The sequence below is a fragment of the Magnolia sinica genome, chromosome 7, assembly GCF_029962835.1.
Source record: "Magnolia sinica isolate HGM2019 chromosome 7, MsV1, whole genome shotgun sequence".
NCBI classification, from domain to species: Eukaryota; Viridiplantae; Streptophyta; class Magnoliopsida; order Magnoliales; family Magnoliaceae; genus Magnolia; species Magnolia sinica.
In genome coordinates, this window is record NC_080579.1 from 72428063 (window position 1) to 72446231 (window position 18169).

At 38.6% G+C, this 18169-nt stretch overlaps 1 protein-coding gene across 11 annotated transcripts in view; it reads left to right on the forward strand.

The window, feature by feature from the left end:
- LOC131251438 (glutathione S-transferase DHAR3, chloroplastic-like) overlaps nucleotides 1-18169 on the forward strand; it is a 67727-nt gene that overhangs the window by 21032 nt on the left and 28526 nt on the right. For 10 of the 11 annotated variants that reach the window (XR_009173866.1, XR_009173867.1, XR_009173868.1 and 7 more), the window contains exons 2-4: nucleotides 5978-6068; nucleotides 6179-6322; nucleotides 17406-17523. Coding sequence is in view for 4 of the 11 variants with exons in the window: in XM_058252124.1 (XP_058108107.1) it covers nucleotides 5978-6068; nucleotides 6179-6322; nucleotides 17406-17523 (353 nt within the window). In the remaining 7 variants the exon portion in view is untranslated. The remainder of the gene's footprint in view (nucleotides 1-5977; nucleotides 6069-6178; nucleotides 6323-17405; nucleotides 17524-18169) is intronic. The other variant, XM_058252127.1, reaches the window with a different exon arrangement.

Consider the following 18169-nt stretch of genomic DNA (forward strand, 5'->3'; position numbering starts at 1 on the left):
ATAGCCAGTTTCCAGAATCTGACCTTGCAGGAGGGCTGAAACTTTGGCGGAGCACCACTCACAAACCGTGCATCCGATCGACACACAACTCGGCGGTTTTGAGGCACTTCCCTAGCCGACCAAAGCCAAGGAGGCGCTTTCCGCGTTCGGCGCCCCCTCGCAAGTGCGGCCAGGCCCCTGTGCACATGCGACAAGCCTGACTCGCTCTTCATGCGCGGGGACTATCTCCAGGTTCAGATTTCCCGCCTATTTTACGGCTCTCATACATCTTTCCCCTAACCTTAACCCTAGATTACATTACTTTCAACTTATTTGCCCCTTTTCTAATCCTAGGGTTTTCTAAACTGAAATTGGTGAATCCCTTGGGTTAGAGACTAATTGTTGTGCATGTGTGGATGATTTTCACTTTCCTTTGAATATCGTTTGGCTAATAATTTTTATTGATCCAGCCCTAGCATGTGTAGGCCTGGACCCGCACAAATTCCCCTCATTTGAATGTTTGAACTTTCGTGTAGGATGTGAAAATTTTATGTGCATGTTTCTGAATTAGTTTGATCTAAAGCCTGTGATCTTGCATATCATAGTTAATTTTCATGTCCTGCATCACACATATTTCACATAATTTGAAATTCAGATATAGTAGGGGTTGATGTAATCAATAATCAGAAAAGATTTGATCCCACTGACCTTGAAACTTTCGAACCAAGGAGAAGCAAAAGAAATAAGACCTCTAAGGACTCTAGTCTTGATTTCATTTGCTTCATTGAAAAGGATCCCACCTCATATACTGAAGCAATGTCTTGTCATGATGCTGCTTTATGGAAAGCAGCAATATGTATTCCATTTTATTTAACAATACCTAGACACTTGTTGATCTTCATGCAAACCCATAAGGGAACAAATGGATATTTCTAGAAAAGACTAGAGCTAATGGAACAATTGAAAATTATAACGCTTATTTAGTGGCAAAAGGAGTTGAACAACGAGAAAGAATAGATTCCAGAATTACAACTATTAGGATGATGATTGCATTAGCCATAATTAATAACTTAATTATTCATCAAATGAATATCAAAATTGCTTTTCTTAATGTAGACTTTGAAGAAGAGGTTTATATGGAACTAAAAGGATTGGACCTTCGGGGGAAAGAGAAAAGTTTGCAAATTGCTTAAATCTCTTTATGGTCTCAAGCAAGTGCCTAAACAATGGCATGATAAAGTTTGCCGAGTTTTATTAGCTGATGGATATCGAATCAATAATGGTGGCATATGTTTATACAGTAAATTTGAAAACAATTCTGGTGTGATTGCATGTCTTTATATTGATGATGTGTTTAATTTTGGTATAAGTATTCATTATATTAATGAAACAAAAATGTTTCTAGTTAAAAACTTTGCAATGCAATACTTAGGTCAAGCAGATGTGATTTTAAGAATTAAAATCACAAGGTATGGTGATAGTATTTCTCTTTCACAATCAAACTATATTAAGAAAGTTATCAAAATGTTCATTCAATTAGAACACATGCTTGATTCTACACTTTATGATTCTAGCATTAAGCTAATGCAGAATAAAGGAAGAAGTATTCCTCAACTTGAGTATTTCTAGATTATCGGCAGTCTCATGTATGCCATTCACTACACAAGGCGTAATATAGCCTATGTAGTAGGAAAATTAAGCAGATACACTAGTGACTTTAAAAAGGAACACTAGCAAGTATTGGTCAAAGTTCTAAGGTATGTAAAGGGTGCAATGCGCTATGGGTTACATTATGGGAGATACCTTGCTCTACTTGAAGGATATAGTGATGCAACATGGAATTCTTATGCAAATGACTCTAAATCAGTTATAACCTGGATTTTTACCCTAAGAGGAGCAATCTTTTAGAAGCCCAAATAACAAACGTGCATAACTCATTTCCCCATGGAATATGAGTTTTTAGCTCTATCATCTGCAAAAGAGGAAGTTGAGTGGATTAAAAGTGTATTGGTAGACATACCAATATGGAGCAATCACACGCCAACAATCTCACTCTGCTGTGATAATCAAGTAGCTATGCCGAAAGCATATAGTGAAAATTATAATGGGAAAAAAAATCGTCTGAAGCACTATCATCTGAGAGAACTGATCACTGATGGTATCATTGCTATTCAATATGTAAAATCAAAGGAAAACTTTGCAAATCCTTTATTTAAGGGCCTAAGTAGGGATATGATCATTTCCTTATCGAGGGAAATGGGACTAAAGGCTTATAACTAAGTTGTGCTTGGAGGAAACCTAATCAAATAGTCTTATCTAGTTCAATCGGAAAAACAACCAAGTAAATAGCTATTCGGAAGCACTATTTGCAATGTTATTCTAAGAAAATCGCTTTTCCATGATGATAGTGCTAATGCCCTGTATAACACTAAGTTGAGATTCATAATCTCTTAAGAGTCATATATCAATCTGATTAGGATGAGATACAGGACCATCCTTGCATGACTCATGTATCTAAGTGTGGAAACTAGTCACTTCCTATTAGATATAGGCCATCTCTAGAGCACTCAGTGATTCTAGGGTTAGGCATAGACTTTAAAGTGTCGAGCTGAGGGGATATCAACCCCTTTAATTGTATTGTGATATTAGTCCAGTTTATCTATCAGAGGTTTTAGTTCAAGGTTTCTCAACTAAAGATTTTCGATATGTGGGTTCTGTTCAGGAGGCAGTTTCAAGGAATGACGGAGGGTGACATGGGTTGGGGTGGTTGGGTACAGGGAGGTCGTATGTTTGTCAATCGAGGGTTGGGATAGACGGAGTGTGTGGGTGCTGTGGGGAAAGGTTGGTTTGTGTGGATGCTGGCAACGAAGAGACGAAGAGGTTCGCGGGGTTGATTGTTGAGTTGGCGATGGAGCGGGAGGCCAAGTCAGGTTTTGGGGAGTTTAAGGTGATTTTTTTTTTCTTTTTTGAATATTGGAATTATGATTGAATTTGAAATCAAAATTTGATGGTTATTGAATTCAAAAAAAGAAAAAAAAAGAAAAAAAAAGAAAAAAAAAAGACACTAAAGATTTTCGATAAACCTTGACTTCTATACACCATATGATGGTTCAAGTCTAAAAGACACTATTTATGCACATAACTACTCTATATGCCCATAATCCCTACCTATTTTAATTTTTTTAAAAAAAAGTGATGGATTGTTAAATTAGTTTTTAGAATTTCTAAACTTACATTTGTTTTGAAAACTGGTTTGAGTCCCACAGCAGAAGTGAAGAAGAGTTGAAATGTGCTTTATATAGAACCCCTTCTATATACCTATTGACTATTGCTTAAGATTCCATTATGTAAATGGTGGTCTGGAATTTTAGAACATTAGATGTAGGAATCTTCTACCAGTGGGCTGCTTTATCTGCTCTATTTCATACTAGACATTCCCGTTCCCACATTCTTAGGCTTTCATACTTACCAATAGTCTTCAATAGACAAGTCCTACTTAACACCTAAATTTGCTCTCACTTCCTCTCATCTTCATCAAAGCAAATGTATGTATGTGTCCATCAGAATAAGGCGGGACCTCAAAATGCAATGTTTACAGTTTAGTGGTTTCAAATCTAAGCTATAATGTTCATCCTATGCTTAAAAAAAGAAAAGAAAGCATTTTACACTTAGTGTTCCAAATATTGGCTATATTATCGATAATATCACCGATATTATCGGTATCACTAGTTCAACAATACCAGAATTGCTAGAAGTATAAAAATTTTCAAACATCACCAATTTTATTTATTTATTTATATATATATATATATATATAATATCACCAATTCTTGGTGATATTATCGATATTAATGATAGTTAAGAAGAAACCCTTATAAAAGTTCCTTGTTTTTGACGATACCATTGATAATATCCCGATACCAGTAATAATATCCCTAATACAAGGAAAACATTTGTAAATATATGAAAATTGATAGAAAATTAATTTTTTTTCCTAAAACCCAAAAAATCTCTCTTTATTTTTGGGATTTTATTTTTGAAAATTTGTTCCTTGTGATTTTGATTACTTATAAAAGTTTAGATTTGGGGAGAAATCTCGATTCGAAATGAAGATGGGTCGGAACTCAAAGGTGACAAAAAATCTATAGAAGCTTTATTTTTTCAAATGTTAGCATGGATTGCATTGGAAATCCATATCTATGCATGATTCTCATGCATTGACATGGATTTGTGGTGAAAAATATTAACATTTAAGTTGAAAATGGGGGGAAATTAGGAAACTTCTATTTTTTTCCATTTTTATATTGGAAAATGTGTCTTATACATTAATTAATGATGAAAATTTATATGAGTGTTGGATAATCTATTGATTGGCTATAAATTTAATTTAAATATTTTTTTTTCAAGCAGTTGATTGGCTACAAATTTTTACGTATTATTTTGTACTAGTTTTTTATTTTTTATTTTTTTTACAATACATGGTTAGGCCCCTATGATGCAGGACGTGAATTTAAATATGATATGCAAGATTGCAGGCTTAAATCACACCAATTCAGAAACAATCACACAAATTCCACATCCCACATGAAAATCCAAACATTCAGTTAAAGGGGAATCTATGCGGGTCCAAGCCGACACAGGCTAGGACTGGACCAATAAAATTATAAGCCAAACAATGTCAAAGGGAAATAAAATCAACTACTCATGCATAAAAATTAGTCCCTAATCCAAGGGATTCTCTAATTTCAATTCAAGGAACCCTAAGGTGATAAAAAAAAGGGGCAAATCAATTAGGGATCATGTAATATAGGGTTAGGATTCATGAAAAAAAAAAAACGGCTATGAGAGGATAAAAACCTGAGCCAAAAGATGATCCCGCGTGTGGACAGCAACAATGGCCCAGACGGACGTGCGTGTGATCCCGGCCGCACGTGTGTGGGGCCCACTATTCAGAAAAAGGCCACCTTGGCCCTGGTCGGCCAGGGATGGACTCCAAAACTTCCAAATCTCAGCTCGATCTGATGTACGCTTTGTGCATGGTGCTCCGCCGAAGTTTGATGTAGGACGTGAATTTAAATATGATATGCAAAGTTTCAGCTCGCCTACGGGCCGAAATCTGGAAACCTGCTGTAATGAAGAAATCTGATGCAACAAAAGGACAAATTCGAAGTACGGATGGTGGGGGAAGATGGAAAAAAAGATGATGGAAGATGGGGGTGAATTGGGATCGATGTGGCTTCGCACCACGGTAGTTAGCCATTCGAAAAGGGAGGGCTTCGCACCCACTTTTGAATTCTTCCACAACTCACGAAGAGAGCAGAAAAATAAAGCAGGAATTTTTTATTAACTTCAATCAATGAAAAGAACTACAAGGGGTGCCTATTTATAGGGAGAACCCTATACCCAAAAACTCGCACCATGTGCGACACCTATTACTTGGCGATGAAGTAAACTAAAATAAAAACCAAACGAGGAAATCTAAAGCGTTCACGATGTTCTAAATAATAACAATAAGCAAAACCTAAAATATAAAACCAATCTGACGAGTGGGCCACGATCATGAGATCCCATGGTGGGCTTTTCTTGACTATCGGGCCACTTTTCTGAACCAAAACTTGTCATCTAGCTAGGAGGCCCTCCCTGGACGCCGTCATCGAGCCAGATCGATGGTGGGGTCCTCCTTCTGCGTACGTGCGTAGGGGGGGCGGCGTGAGTGCGCGTGATGTCCCCATCACCCTATTAAATGGAAACTAATTATGTATAGTTTTTTTTTTTCAACAATATTTTGGTTCCTACATGTGTAAACTTGCATCTTTTAACATTTTCTGAAGTTTCATTGAAAAATTCCACCTTTTCCCAAAATTTCTCCGATGTGTCCCTCAGACCGATATTTTTGCAAGTATCGGTATCAGCGATACATGTTTCCACATCCTTGGTCATCGATACATATAATGATACTGAGCTCTGAACACTGATTAGGCTTACTCTCTATTTTCAGGCCCCTTCACGCAACGGGTTTTGTTGACTCTTGAAGAAAAGCATCTACCTTATAATATGAAGCTGGTAGATCTGGCCAACAAACCAGAATGGTAAACTTTTGAACCTAGTCCGGTGAAGTAGAAATACACGTTAATGTATATGGAGATTTCTCCTTCCTTTTTTTGTTCACTGTTTCAGTTTACCTTTAATTTCTGCTTAGGTTCTTAAAAATTACTCCTGAAGGAAAAGTTCCTGTAATCAAAATTGATGAGAAGTGGATAGCAGATTCCGATGTTATTACCCAGGCACTGGAAGAGAAGTATCCTGAACCACCTTTGGCAGTTCCACCTGAGAAGGCATCTATGTATGAATTTTAACCTTAAATATCACATCTTAAGCCTCCATACATATGCTATTGCTGTTCCCAAGGCATAAATGAGATGGAAAAGATTGTCAATTTCGATGCCTCCACTAGCTGATTCTTACCTTCTTAACATGATCTGTAAGAGTCCATGCATTGCAATGTTCATAGAATTTTCCCAATCACAATTGCATCTGTTTCTGCGTTGGTTTTGTCATGTTAAAATTCGAAGAAATGAAAATTAGCAAAGCTACAAAGAGGCTTATCAGAGGATTCTAGTGAAAACATACATATGTATTTGTTGCCAAGACATTATTTTCTTCTCATCTTCCATAAGTAGGTGCCACTATCGTTGCTCTTCATTTGACAAACCTGAACTGAACACTTTCAATATGCTTTAGAAGATCAGCCTTAGTGTTCTCTACTGCAATTGTAGCACTGTATTGAAATATAACTTCTTTGCAGATGTGATATTTCAGACCATATGCTTTCAATTTCTTAGGAATTTCTTAATCTTGGACTGATAATTTATTTTAGGAATCTCATGCTATGGATTAGGACCATTCATTTAGATGCAAAAACTTGAGTCATATTGAGTTTGCCTAATTAGAATTGAAGACCCAATTGGCTAGACTCAAAATCGATCAGATTAAACGTGGAATGCTTTTATAAAGGGGTATCAGTAAGAGGATGAAATAAGTAGGAGATAAAAAAAAAAGGAAAAAAAAACTAAGAAAAAAAAAACTTAGATATCGTTAATAGTGATTTCAGAGGAAAACTCTATCTGTTATGGAAAGTTTTCTATTTGGTTTATGGCATCCAAATCCTCTGGCTTCTTTTCAAAATGGCATTGTAAGGTCCCAAAATTGAAGGGCGTTAAGGATTTTTCTCATGAAGGGATTAAGGGCGTTTCTTATGTTCATTGAATGAATTAGCTTCTTTAGCCCTTTTAGTAAATCTTCAAAATGTGTAGTGGAACTCAAGGTATTTCGTAACGGTAACGGTGGCCGATGGCCACCACCTTTACCTTTACGATACAGGGCATAACAGCTGTTACAGCCCCGTAATGGCCGTTACGGTCTCTCTTTTTATTTATTTATTTATTGAAAAAACCCCCAAAAAACCTGTATCTGCCCCGTAATGTTGATTAAGAAGTATGAAAAACCTATATATGTCCCATAATAGAACATTACGGGGCTATTATGGCCTTTATAGGGGATATAATGTGCCGTTAACGGCAATTACGGGTCATTTTTTTCCATAACGGTTGTTACGGCTGTTATGACCCCATAACGTGTAACGGTTGCCACCATTACCTTTTACGTAACTGCCTTTACGGCACACCGTGAGTGGAAGATCTGCTCTTGTAGGAATCTACGATTAAGAATTTTTGTTACCCTCTTCCTTTAGAAGAAACTGATGGGACTCGGCTGAGCCTTCAATGTTATGAGTCAATTGAGTCTTGGTTAGAACCGATTATCTTGTTGAGTTGACTTGGAATTTGAAATGTACCAAGTTGAGTTGGCTTGGTGTTGAGTCAACTTGACAAGTTCCTCATACTGATTTGGACCTCATGTGAGATGTTTGTTGATATCTGTTTGTTATTCGAATTCTTTTCCCCAACTGGCTCGAACTTTAGACGTCATTACTGTAGCACATCATTAAACATGTATTGCAAAAATAGTTAAACATTTTGAGATATCCTCGAGGTAATATGTAATGTAGTCACTTCAGAATTGATGGAGAAGTCTGTAGAGGAGGAAGATTCGACACATGTTTTTTGTAGGTCTAGAAAAGGCATATGATAGAGTACTGAGGTAGGTTATATGGTGGGTGTGGAGGAATGGTGAGATTCCTCGAGGACATATTGACATCATTAATGATGCGAGGGAGCTGATACAAAAGTGAGAACTACTTACGGTGAGATAGATGAGTTCCTTAACACTGTCGATCTTCCTCAGGGTTCATACTAAGGCTGTGCTTTTTTGCACATGCTATAGGTGAACTAACCCCTAGTATTCAGCAAAAGCTTTTCAGTTGGTCCCAAGCTCGAGGAAAGAAGGGTGATGTCAGGTGCATTGCCATTTGTATGACTTTTGTGAAGCAATCATGAGAACTCTGGTTTCTAGTACGATTGCTTAAGCATGATTCATAAAGCTGACTCCAAATGGCTATGGCAAGGCTATGATGAAGATAAGAATAATGATAATGATCTAGTAAAAGGTCCCTGGTGTATTTTGTTTGTGGATGATGTAGTGTTGATTGATGGGGTAGAGGTGGGATTGTTGAGGGATGAAGTAGTATGTATCTTTTTATTAATTGCATTGTTTAGTACCTTGGACCACTGTATTCACAAAATTGTAGCATTCATTCAATAGGTGAAAAGTCGCCCATGTATGTTTCTTTATGGTGATTTTTATAAAAAACCTACCTCATTATGTTGAAATTTACATCCTAGTACTTTTTTTTTTTTTTGGTTTTGTAAAAGTTCTTCATTAAGATACCTCATTAGTTGGGGAAAAAAAAAAAAAAACCCATTTTGGATGAGAGGAGGTTTGGTTTTTGATTTGGGGGAAGAAATGATATGTCGTTGACCCTGGTTTTGTCAAGGTAATGGCCAGGGAAGAAGTGTTGAGGCTCATAGTCCAGTGAGTAAGTAACCTAGGGGAATCCATTGTGGTGGGGAGAGATATGGCGTAACAGGGATGTTGGATAAGATGAGGTGAAGAATCTCTGTAGCAATGGCGATGATGATGCTCAAATTGTATGCTCCGACAGTCCACTGGACTATCCTTTGTGCACTTGCGAGCTTCTAATTGGAGGAGAGGCTGTAGGAGGTTTGCGGTCCAATGAGGCATCGCTAAATACTCCCGGGTGTGCTGTGGGAGCAGGGGGGATTATTTGCTCCATCCTGAGTCTCTCACCTTCAAGTTCAGTGCACGAGCAGGAGGCTCGTGGGACAAATGTGGCTTCTCATGAGCCTCCCCAGCTGATGTAGCAAGTATTAGGGACCGCTGAGGCTTTTAAGGTGGATCAGATACATCCCGAACGTCCTTTTTTGAATTTGAATCTCAAGGTTGGTGGTGACCCCCCTTCGTCTTTCGAGACATGGTTGGATGAGGCTCACATGGTGGAAGATAACCAGGTATCATGCCTAACACGTGGGGATGAGGCCCAAATCGATCTCGAGCCTTTGTCACCCATATGCAACGGGAGATTCTTACCTTGTAACAATTCCCTCATCGAAAAGTCGGATGTTTCGGAATATGGGAAAGACCTCTGTTGCGATACGCAACATTGCCTTGATATTGGGGATGTTGAAGAAGAGAGACCTCTCTTGCAAATCACAAACATGACTAGAGACCAGACTGAAGAGTCGATCTGCAAAGATGAGGGTTGGGACGAACATGTTACTGCAAACGGTGAATTGAGTGTTGATGACAAGACGGAAGGTCTTAACGAAGATTCGACTAAGATGGAAGCCAAAGTCCTAGAGGGGTGTCTTCTTGAAGATGCTATTATCGTCAGTGTTCGAAATATCGATACTATCGGCCGATATATCGGCCGATATTATCGTTATCGGCCCCCAACGAGACGATACCTGAGCGATAACGCCCGGAAGATACCAAAAATGCAAAAATTCAGATATCGCACGATATATTGTGAGATATCGCACGATATCGCCATGCGTATGGGTGGAGAATAAAAAAAAATTGAATTAGAGAAAAAAAGGAGAAACCGGAGAGTACCCGCGAAGATTGGTGATCGGAGGTGGGCCATTACGATATATCTGTGGGGATTTCTCGGAGATTCCGGCGAGAAAATGGGCCAGATTGAGGAACCCCTTCCTCCGGAACGAGAATCGTCGCCGCCACAATCGTCAGAACCTCTGCGTGCGTGAAGGAGAGGGAAAACGAAGAAGAAGGGTGCAGAGATGGGGTGAAAATGGATTTCGATCGTGCAATGGGTTACGGAGTACACTCTTATCGTACTCAGTAAACTCAGTTGGGCCAACGTTTAATGTATGTAGTCTATCCACACCGTCCATCCGTTTTCCCATCTAATTTAAGGGGTTGATCCCTAAATTTAGGAATTTTAAGGGCCCACCTTAAAGGAGCCACTCTTTCCACTGTTTTCTATGGTGGGGTCCACTCGAGCTCTGGATCTGACCCATTTTTTGGCTCATGCCATAAAATGATCTCTTTAAATGTATAGACGATGTGGATACAAAAAATACATCATGGTGGGACCCAGGTAAGTTGGTCACGTGGCATTGGGGCTGTGAATGACGGAAACAGATTGGATACTCCCCCTGACACCAACCGGCGAATGGTGGTCGGTGCTCAGTGGGCCCCAAAATAATGTATGTATTTCATCCATTCCGTTCATCCATTTTTAAAGATCATTTTATGGCTTTATCCCAAAAACTAGAGGGATATAAATCTCAGGTGGACCACACCACAGGAAAACAATAGTGATTGGATATCCATCATTTAAATCCTCCTAAGGCCCACTGTACTTTTTATTTGACATCAAATCTATTGATTAGGTCATAAAGACCGAGATGAAGGGAAAAAACAAATATCAGCTAGATCCAATACTTTTATGGACCCCAAAAAGTTTTTAATGGTCAACGTTCATTCCACACTGTTACCTGTAATGTGGTCCAGTTGATATTGGAATATATCTAATTTTTTGTGTAATATCATAAAATGATATATAAAAATAGATGGACGTCATGGATGAAACACATACATCATGGTGGGGCCCACAGAGCACCGACCATCAGCCATTGGCTGGTGGAGTAGCCAATCCGTTTCCGTCAATGACGGGCGACATGGTACGCTGGTACCGAGTAAACTCTGTTGGGCCACCGTGATTGCACGTGGTTTATCCATGCCGTCCATTCGTTTTTACCGATCATTTTAGGTGTTCAGCCCAAAATTGAACCATATCCACAACTCAAGTGGACCATACCACAAGAAACAGTGGAACTGTTAATTTCTACCGTTGAAACCTTTTTAAGGCCCACAGTGATGTTTGTTTGTCATCCAACCAGATATTTATTTTTTCCCTTCATCTGGGTCTTTATGACCCAATCAACAGATTGGATGTCAAATAAACAGTACAGTGGGCCTTAGGAGGATTTTAATGGTGGATATCCAATCATTATTGTTTTCCTGTGGTGTGGTCCACCTGAAATTTATATTTCTATCATTTTTTGCATTCATCTAAAATGATTCGAAAAAATGGATGACCGGAATTAATGAAACAAATACATCACCCTGCCGGGCTGGTGTCAGGGGGAGTAGCCAATCTTAACCTGATTCAAAACTTTTATGGCCCCACGAATATTTCGACTGTGGATGTTCAATCCTTACGTTTTCAGCCTATTTGAAAATTGGATCCTGTTCATTTTTGGCTCTTTGTTCTAAAATGATCTCAAAAAACGGATGGACGGAGTAGATTACTCACAAACATCACGTTGGGCCCCATTTAAGTTTTCAATGCCGGAACTTCCTGCAAATGGCTTGCGCAGGAAATCTGCGTCCATGGATTCTCAGGATGCGTAGCCGGATCGGCTACTAAAGTGATGTCACCAAGTTCTGTGTGGCCCACCATGATGTATGTGTTGTATCTACACCATCCATCCATTTGGCTAGATCATATTACGGCATGAGACAAAGAATGGGTTAGATCCAAATCTGGAGGGGACCCCACCGTAGAAAACAGTGGGGAGAGGGGCACCCACCCTTGAAACCCTGATCATGGGTCGACTATGATGTTTATCTGAGATCCAACCTGTTTATAAGTTAAGTCAAACATGAAAAAAGGAAAAAAACAACTTTCAGCTTGATCAAAGACTTTTGTGGCCCTTAGAAATTTTTAAAAGTGGCCGTCACTCTCTCCACTGTTTTCTGTGGTGGGGTCCACTTGAGCTTTGGATCTGACTCATTCTTTTTCTCATGGCCTAAAATGATATCTTTAAATGGATGGACGGTGTGGATACAACACATACATCATGTAGAAATTTTTAATGGTGGGCGTCACTCTCTCCACTTGTGGTGGGGTCCACTTGAGCTTTGGATCTGACTCATTCCTTTTCTCATGGCCTAAAATGATATCTTCAAATGGATGGACGGTGTGGATACAACACATACATCATGGTTGGCCCTTCAGAACTCGGTGACGTCACTTCATATCGCCATTAATCATAAGTATATTTCTCAAAATTTACTTTTTCAGTTATTCTTTGTCTTTTCAATGAATTGGTTGTGTTTTCATACATGACTATAATATATTTATAAATATCATGCATCCAATTTTAATATAGTTGCATTAGTTCAGTTAAACATCGCATGGCTTAGGACCCTATACAACAACGGAAACTTATTATGTGTATATTTTTTTTGAGATGTTATGATTTAAAAGTGTGTATTAAGGGGTTTTTTAACAATCCCCAAAGTTTCATTAAAAAATTCAACCATTTTCCCAATGTTTCCCTATGTTTCCCAAAAAGTGCGATAAACTATGCGATACAAACGATATATCCCGTGCGATAACCGATATGTATCTGTATCTCAAGGGTGCGATACATTGTGCGATACCGATATTTCGAACACTGATTATCGTTACCCCTCTGTGTGCCACAAAAGGTGTCAACGATATCCTTCAAGCATCTGGTTAAGAGTTAAAAGCTCGGTTCTTCAGAATGGTGTCGAAGGCAATGCCAATCTTTTCAAAGTCCAAATTAGATGGTCAAAAGATATTCTCGAAAGAGTGGGAGGGATGATTGGTTTATATTTTGGTGCCAGTAAGGAAGACATTTCTGATTTTATTCATTTCATTAGGAGCAAAGGAGCTAACAAATTGCATGAAGATCAGATTTCAAAAATCAAAAGATCTCCAAGGTTTGGCAAGAATTGTTAAGTCTTGAATGTTTGATAAACGATGCCTATTCAAACAAGTCAAGTGACAATAAGAGGGTAAGATTGGGTAGAGTAGGTGATCAATGTTAATTCTCTCTTGGAATGTGAGGGTTCTGGGTTGCAAGTACAAAATGGCCCAGGTGAGGAAGATAAGTAGGAAGTTAAAAGCTGAGATTATAGCATTGCAGGAATCGAAGCTTCAATCTGTGGACAGAGGTATGTTGAGTTCCATCTAGGTAATTAAGAGTGTTGATTGGGTGGCGTTAGGTGCTTCTGGTGCAGCAAGGGGGATCATTGTGCCTTGGAATACTGAACATTGGAAGTTGGAAAACAGTTCAATTGGCTCTTTTCAGTTTCAGTTCTCTTGCATGATTGTAAGTCCGACTTCTGGTGGATTTTTACGGTAGTTTATGGTTCTTGTTCTTCTGGATTACATGATCAGATGGGGATGAAGCTCTCCTCCATTAAGCGAAAATGGGATATTCCGTGATGTATAGGAGGCGATTTCAATGTAGTGAGATTTTCGTTTGAAAAATCTAACAGAGGCCGTACCATTGCAGCATGTAGAAATTTTCAGATTGGGTTGCTTTCATGATTTGGTTGATCATTCGCTAGGGGGAGTTCCATATACCTGGATCAACAACCAGGCTGATGTTATATCACGACTAGATAGATTCTTTGTGTCTCAAGACTGGCTTTCCAGATTTTCATTAGTAAATCAGTGAGCCCTGCCTTGTCCAGTCTTATAGATCAAGGACCGATTGTGCTGGAAGTATCTAACGAAAATTGGGGAGCTTAACCTTTTAGGTTTGAGGCAACTTGGCTCAAAATAGAAGGTTTTCAGGCTCTTATTTCAAATTGGTGGTCCTCGTTCAAAGTGGAAGGTTATGCAGGTTTTAGGCTTGGTTGGAAGCTTAAGATGTTGAAAGAAAGAATCAAAATATGAAAAAAAAAAAAGTGTTGGGTGCTAAAGAGGTCGAGTTTGATTCTATCTTGCATAAAATTCACGACCTCAATTTGAAGGAAGAAGCGAGTTAGCTTTCGGAAGTTGAAAGGGAAGAAAGAATATCTTTATCATCTAAGTATGCCTCTTTTTCCAAAGAGGAGGAGATAAAATGACAACAACATTCAAGAGCTTTGTAGTTAAAAGAAGGTGACAAAAATATGAGTTTCTTCCATTACATGGTGAGTGCTCCGGCTCAGACCAACATAATTAGCAGCCTAGTGGTGGATGGTTGTAGAACTACATAAAACAATCAAATTTGCGATTCTATCGTTCAGTTCTACAAAAATCAGCTATCCTCCAATCCTTGGAGAAGGATGAGGTTGCATAACCTCCAATTTTCATGTCTATCTGATGACAATGCGAACTCCCTTGAGAAGCCGATTTCTAATGATGAAAGTACACTTGCCCTTGACTCTATGTGTGGTGAGAAGCCCCCCTGGTCTTTTTTTCAAAGGTTTTGATCAATGGTTAGCAAAGATGTGATGGATTTCATCTCCACTTTTTTTTTTTTTTGAAAGAAGTCATCTTTCCAAAGACTTGAGTGTGACGTTTATGGTTCTTATCCCCAAAGTTGAAGGGGCAGAAATGCTGAAAGATTTCTGGCCTGTAATACTTATAGGAAGCCCATACAGAATTCTAGTCATACTGCTCGCTTTAAGGTTCAAAAGTGTGTTCTCGAAGGTGATTTCTGAGAATCAAGGTGCTTTTTTTTTGCGGAATGACAAATTCTAGATACTTCTCTTATAGCTCATGAATGCATCGACTCCAGATTCAAGTAAGGCAAGCGTGGGGTGGTTGGCAAGCTTGATATTGAGAAGGCCTTTGATTATGTTGATTGGAGCTTTTTAGACTACATGCTTGAGAGACTTGGCTGTGGCTCTAAGTGGCGAAGGTGGATTCAAGCTTGTGTTTAGTCTCCTTTGTTTTCCATCCCGATTAATGGATCACCTAACGGTTTCTTTAAAGCTTCTTGTGGCATAGGCAGGGAGATCCGTTACCCCTTACCTTTTTTTCTTTTTTCTTTTTTTTTTTTTTTTTGGTGGTTGGTGAGGCGTTTAGTCGGATGATGCATAAGGCCAAGGAAAATGGTTTGATCTCTGGGTTCAAAGTAATGGAAGTTGGTGTCCAAGTCAGCTATCTCCAATATGTGGACGATACAATCCTTTTTTGTGATACAAACATATCTTTGGTTGACAACCTGTGGAAAATTGTTGCGTTTTGAGGCGGTTTTGGGCCTTCATGTGAACATTTCAAAAACTGAAAATTTAGGAATTCATTTGCAACACGAAGAGTTAATGTAGTTGACAAATGCTTTTAGATGTAAAAGTGGAGCTTCCTGTCCACTTACCTTGGTTGCCGCTATGCATCAGGAAGTTGACAAAGCACTTGTGGGACAAGGTGATTGAAAGAGTGGAGAGGAAGTTGTCATCTTGGACATGTCAGTGCCTTTCCTTGGGAGGCCGCTCACTCTTGCAGCTCTTTCCAACATGCTGGTTTATTTTCTCTTTTCAAATGTCATAAATCAGTTTTGAAAAGGGTTGATAAGATGGGAAGAGATTTCTTATGGAAGGGGACCAAAGAAAAATGAAAATTCAATTTATTTAATTGGCAAGACGTTTGCAAGCCAATTAGTGAAGGCGGGGCTGGTTTAAAAGATTTGAGTCTCATGAACGTTGCCCTTCTTGGAAATGGCATTGGAGATTCGGATATGAAGAAGGCAAATTATGGAGGGAGATCCTAGTCCTACTTTCTAAGTATGTCACTCAAATAGGCAATTGGAGCATTAAATCTTCCTCTTTATATTGGGCTTCTCATGTGTGGAAGGCAATTGTTTCATCCAAATATTTGTTTCATCAAGGCATCTCTTTTTCTTTAGGTAAGGGTAGTTGTATTCATTTTTGGATGGATATGTGGTGTGGGGGTCGCCTATTACATGAGGATTAACCGAGAATGGCTAACCTCACCATAGACCGGTCTATTCTTGTGGATCGTTATTAATATTTATCTGCCAGAGCTGTAGTCTGGTTTCCCCGTGCTGAAAGAACTTGGTAGAAAAAAAGATTGAGGTTGTTTGAGGTATGGGAGTTGCAGAGGGAGAAAGGTGAATCTGCTCATGATGCGTGAAAGTAGAGGAATAGTCTTATTCAAAACCGTCTGTGATAGATCACATTGAACTGAAGCACTTAAGAAAGAAGCTGAGAACTGCAGGCTCATTCTGACATACTTCATAAGGTCACAGCACAGACATGACCCAGTTGCTGCTACTGGTCAGGCTCATCAAATGCAAACATGGCTCGTGGTGGCCGTGGTAGAGGCCGCAACAAAGGAGTTATGCGCACCCTAAATCTGACAAGATCTCTGGACATTACCTTGAACAAGATCTCTGGATCTCCACTTCTTGATATCTAGAGAGATTTACCAGAAGGTGGAGGAAAATAGAATCTTTGATACCATGTAAGAAGAACATAAAAGAACGATGGAGAATGGATTAGGGTTCTAATGTGATTAGTTGACCCACTTGGTTGACTAATCTATTTTATTTACACATACAATGCTGAAATTATAAAATACTGCCAAATACTGTAAAGGCAGAAAATCCCCTCAATTCTAACAGAAAGGTAAGCATGATTGACACTCTGACTCTCTAAATTACTTCAATAATTCCATAAGCATGTCATAGTATTTCTTGGGCTAAAAATCTGACTTTTGGCTTCTAGCTTTCTAAAGTTGGTTTCTACCACCAGGCTTTTACATACATAAACTGAATAGCTGTCTTCCATTTATTCCACGTTTATTAGTCAAAAGCCTATCAATGTTATTTATTGGAATTTATTATTTTTGGATAAAAAGCCTATCAATTTTATTCTTGGAATTTATTACCTGCATTCTTTTATGTTTTGCATGACGTTAGAATATGGAATTTTCAAATGTCATTTTGATGCTTTCTAGTATAATATTATTTGGTAATGTTTCTATAGGATTTCTTGGATTTCATTCTCACACTATATATACAGCTGTACATAAAATGTCTAATTTGGTTACCATCCATAACCCCCTTCGGATTTTCCAACAGTTCTCTCCATGCTGAATATTCTTATTAAAGTTTGTCTGATATCAATTTATGCCCATTGTTTGTATGTTTTACTCGTAGTGGGTCAAAGATATTCCCCACTTTCATTGGTTTTCTTCAATGCAAAGACCCAAATGATGGAACAGAGCAGGCTTTGTTGACCGAGCTGACATCCTTCAATGATTATATTAAAGGAAATGTAAGTTTTATTCTGTCAGCTATACTAAGTCCCATCTTTGTGATGAGAGAAGGACTGGGAGTTGTGTGTATTTAGAAATTCTATTGCTTTCATTTATTGGTGCTTTTATCAATTCGAAGTTCACTATCCTTTTATTTCAACGTTCAGATAATGCCTATCCAATAATTAGAAAAAGGAAGCATACAGGCACAACCGAGTGTATCTTTCATCCATTTTTCTTTGCGGTTGCTTTTAGCTTCTTTAAGTTGATCTTAGATTCAACTGTCTTTCTAATTGATGTGGGACTTGTGGAAATATATGTAATTTGTGTGTATGTTTGTATGTACCCCAGTAGATCATTGCAACTTTTCCTTCATACTAATATAAATATGTATGTGTTAGTCTTTTGACTAAGTGCAACACAAATAAGTTGTTGCCCTAGCCGTTCTTCTCATTCTTATTCTCTTACTCTCTCTTATCTTCTCTAGATTTCTTTTATTTTATTTTTCTACTTGGTATCAGAGCGTCTGATCCGGGACCTGGCCATAACTTGCGGTAGTGAGGCCCACTGCTGAGGCCCACTGCTGATGTTGTCCCTTCGTATGGATGATGTCTGCAGTGTACGACAAGTAGTTCTTTTTGAAGCAGAAGTTTGGGATCTGGTAGA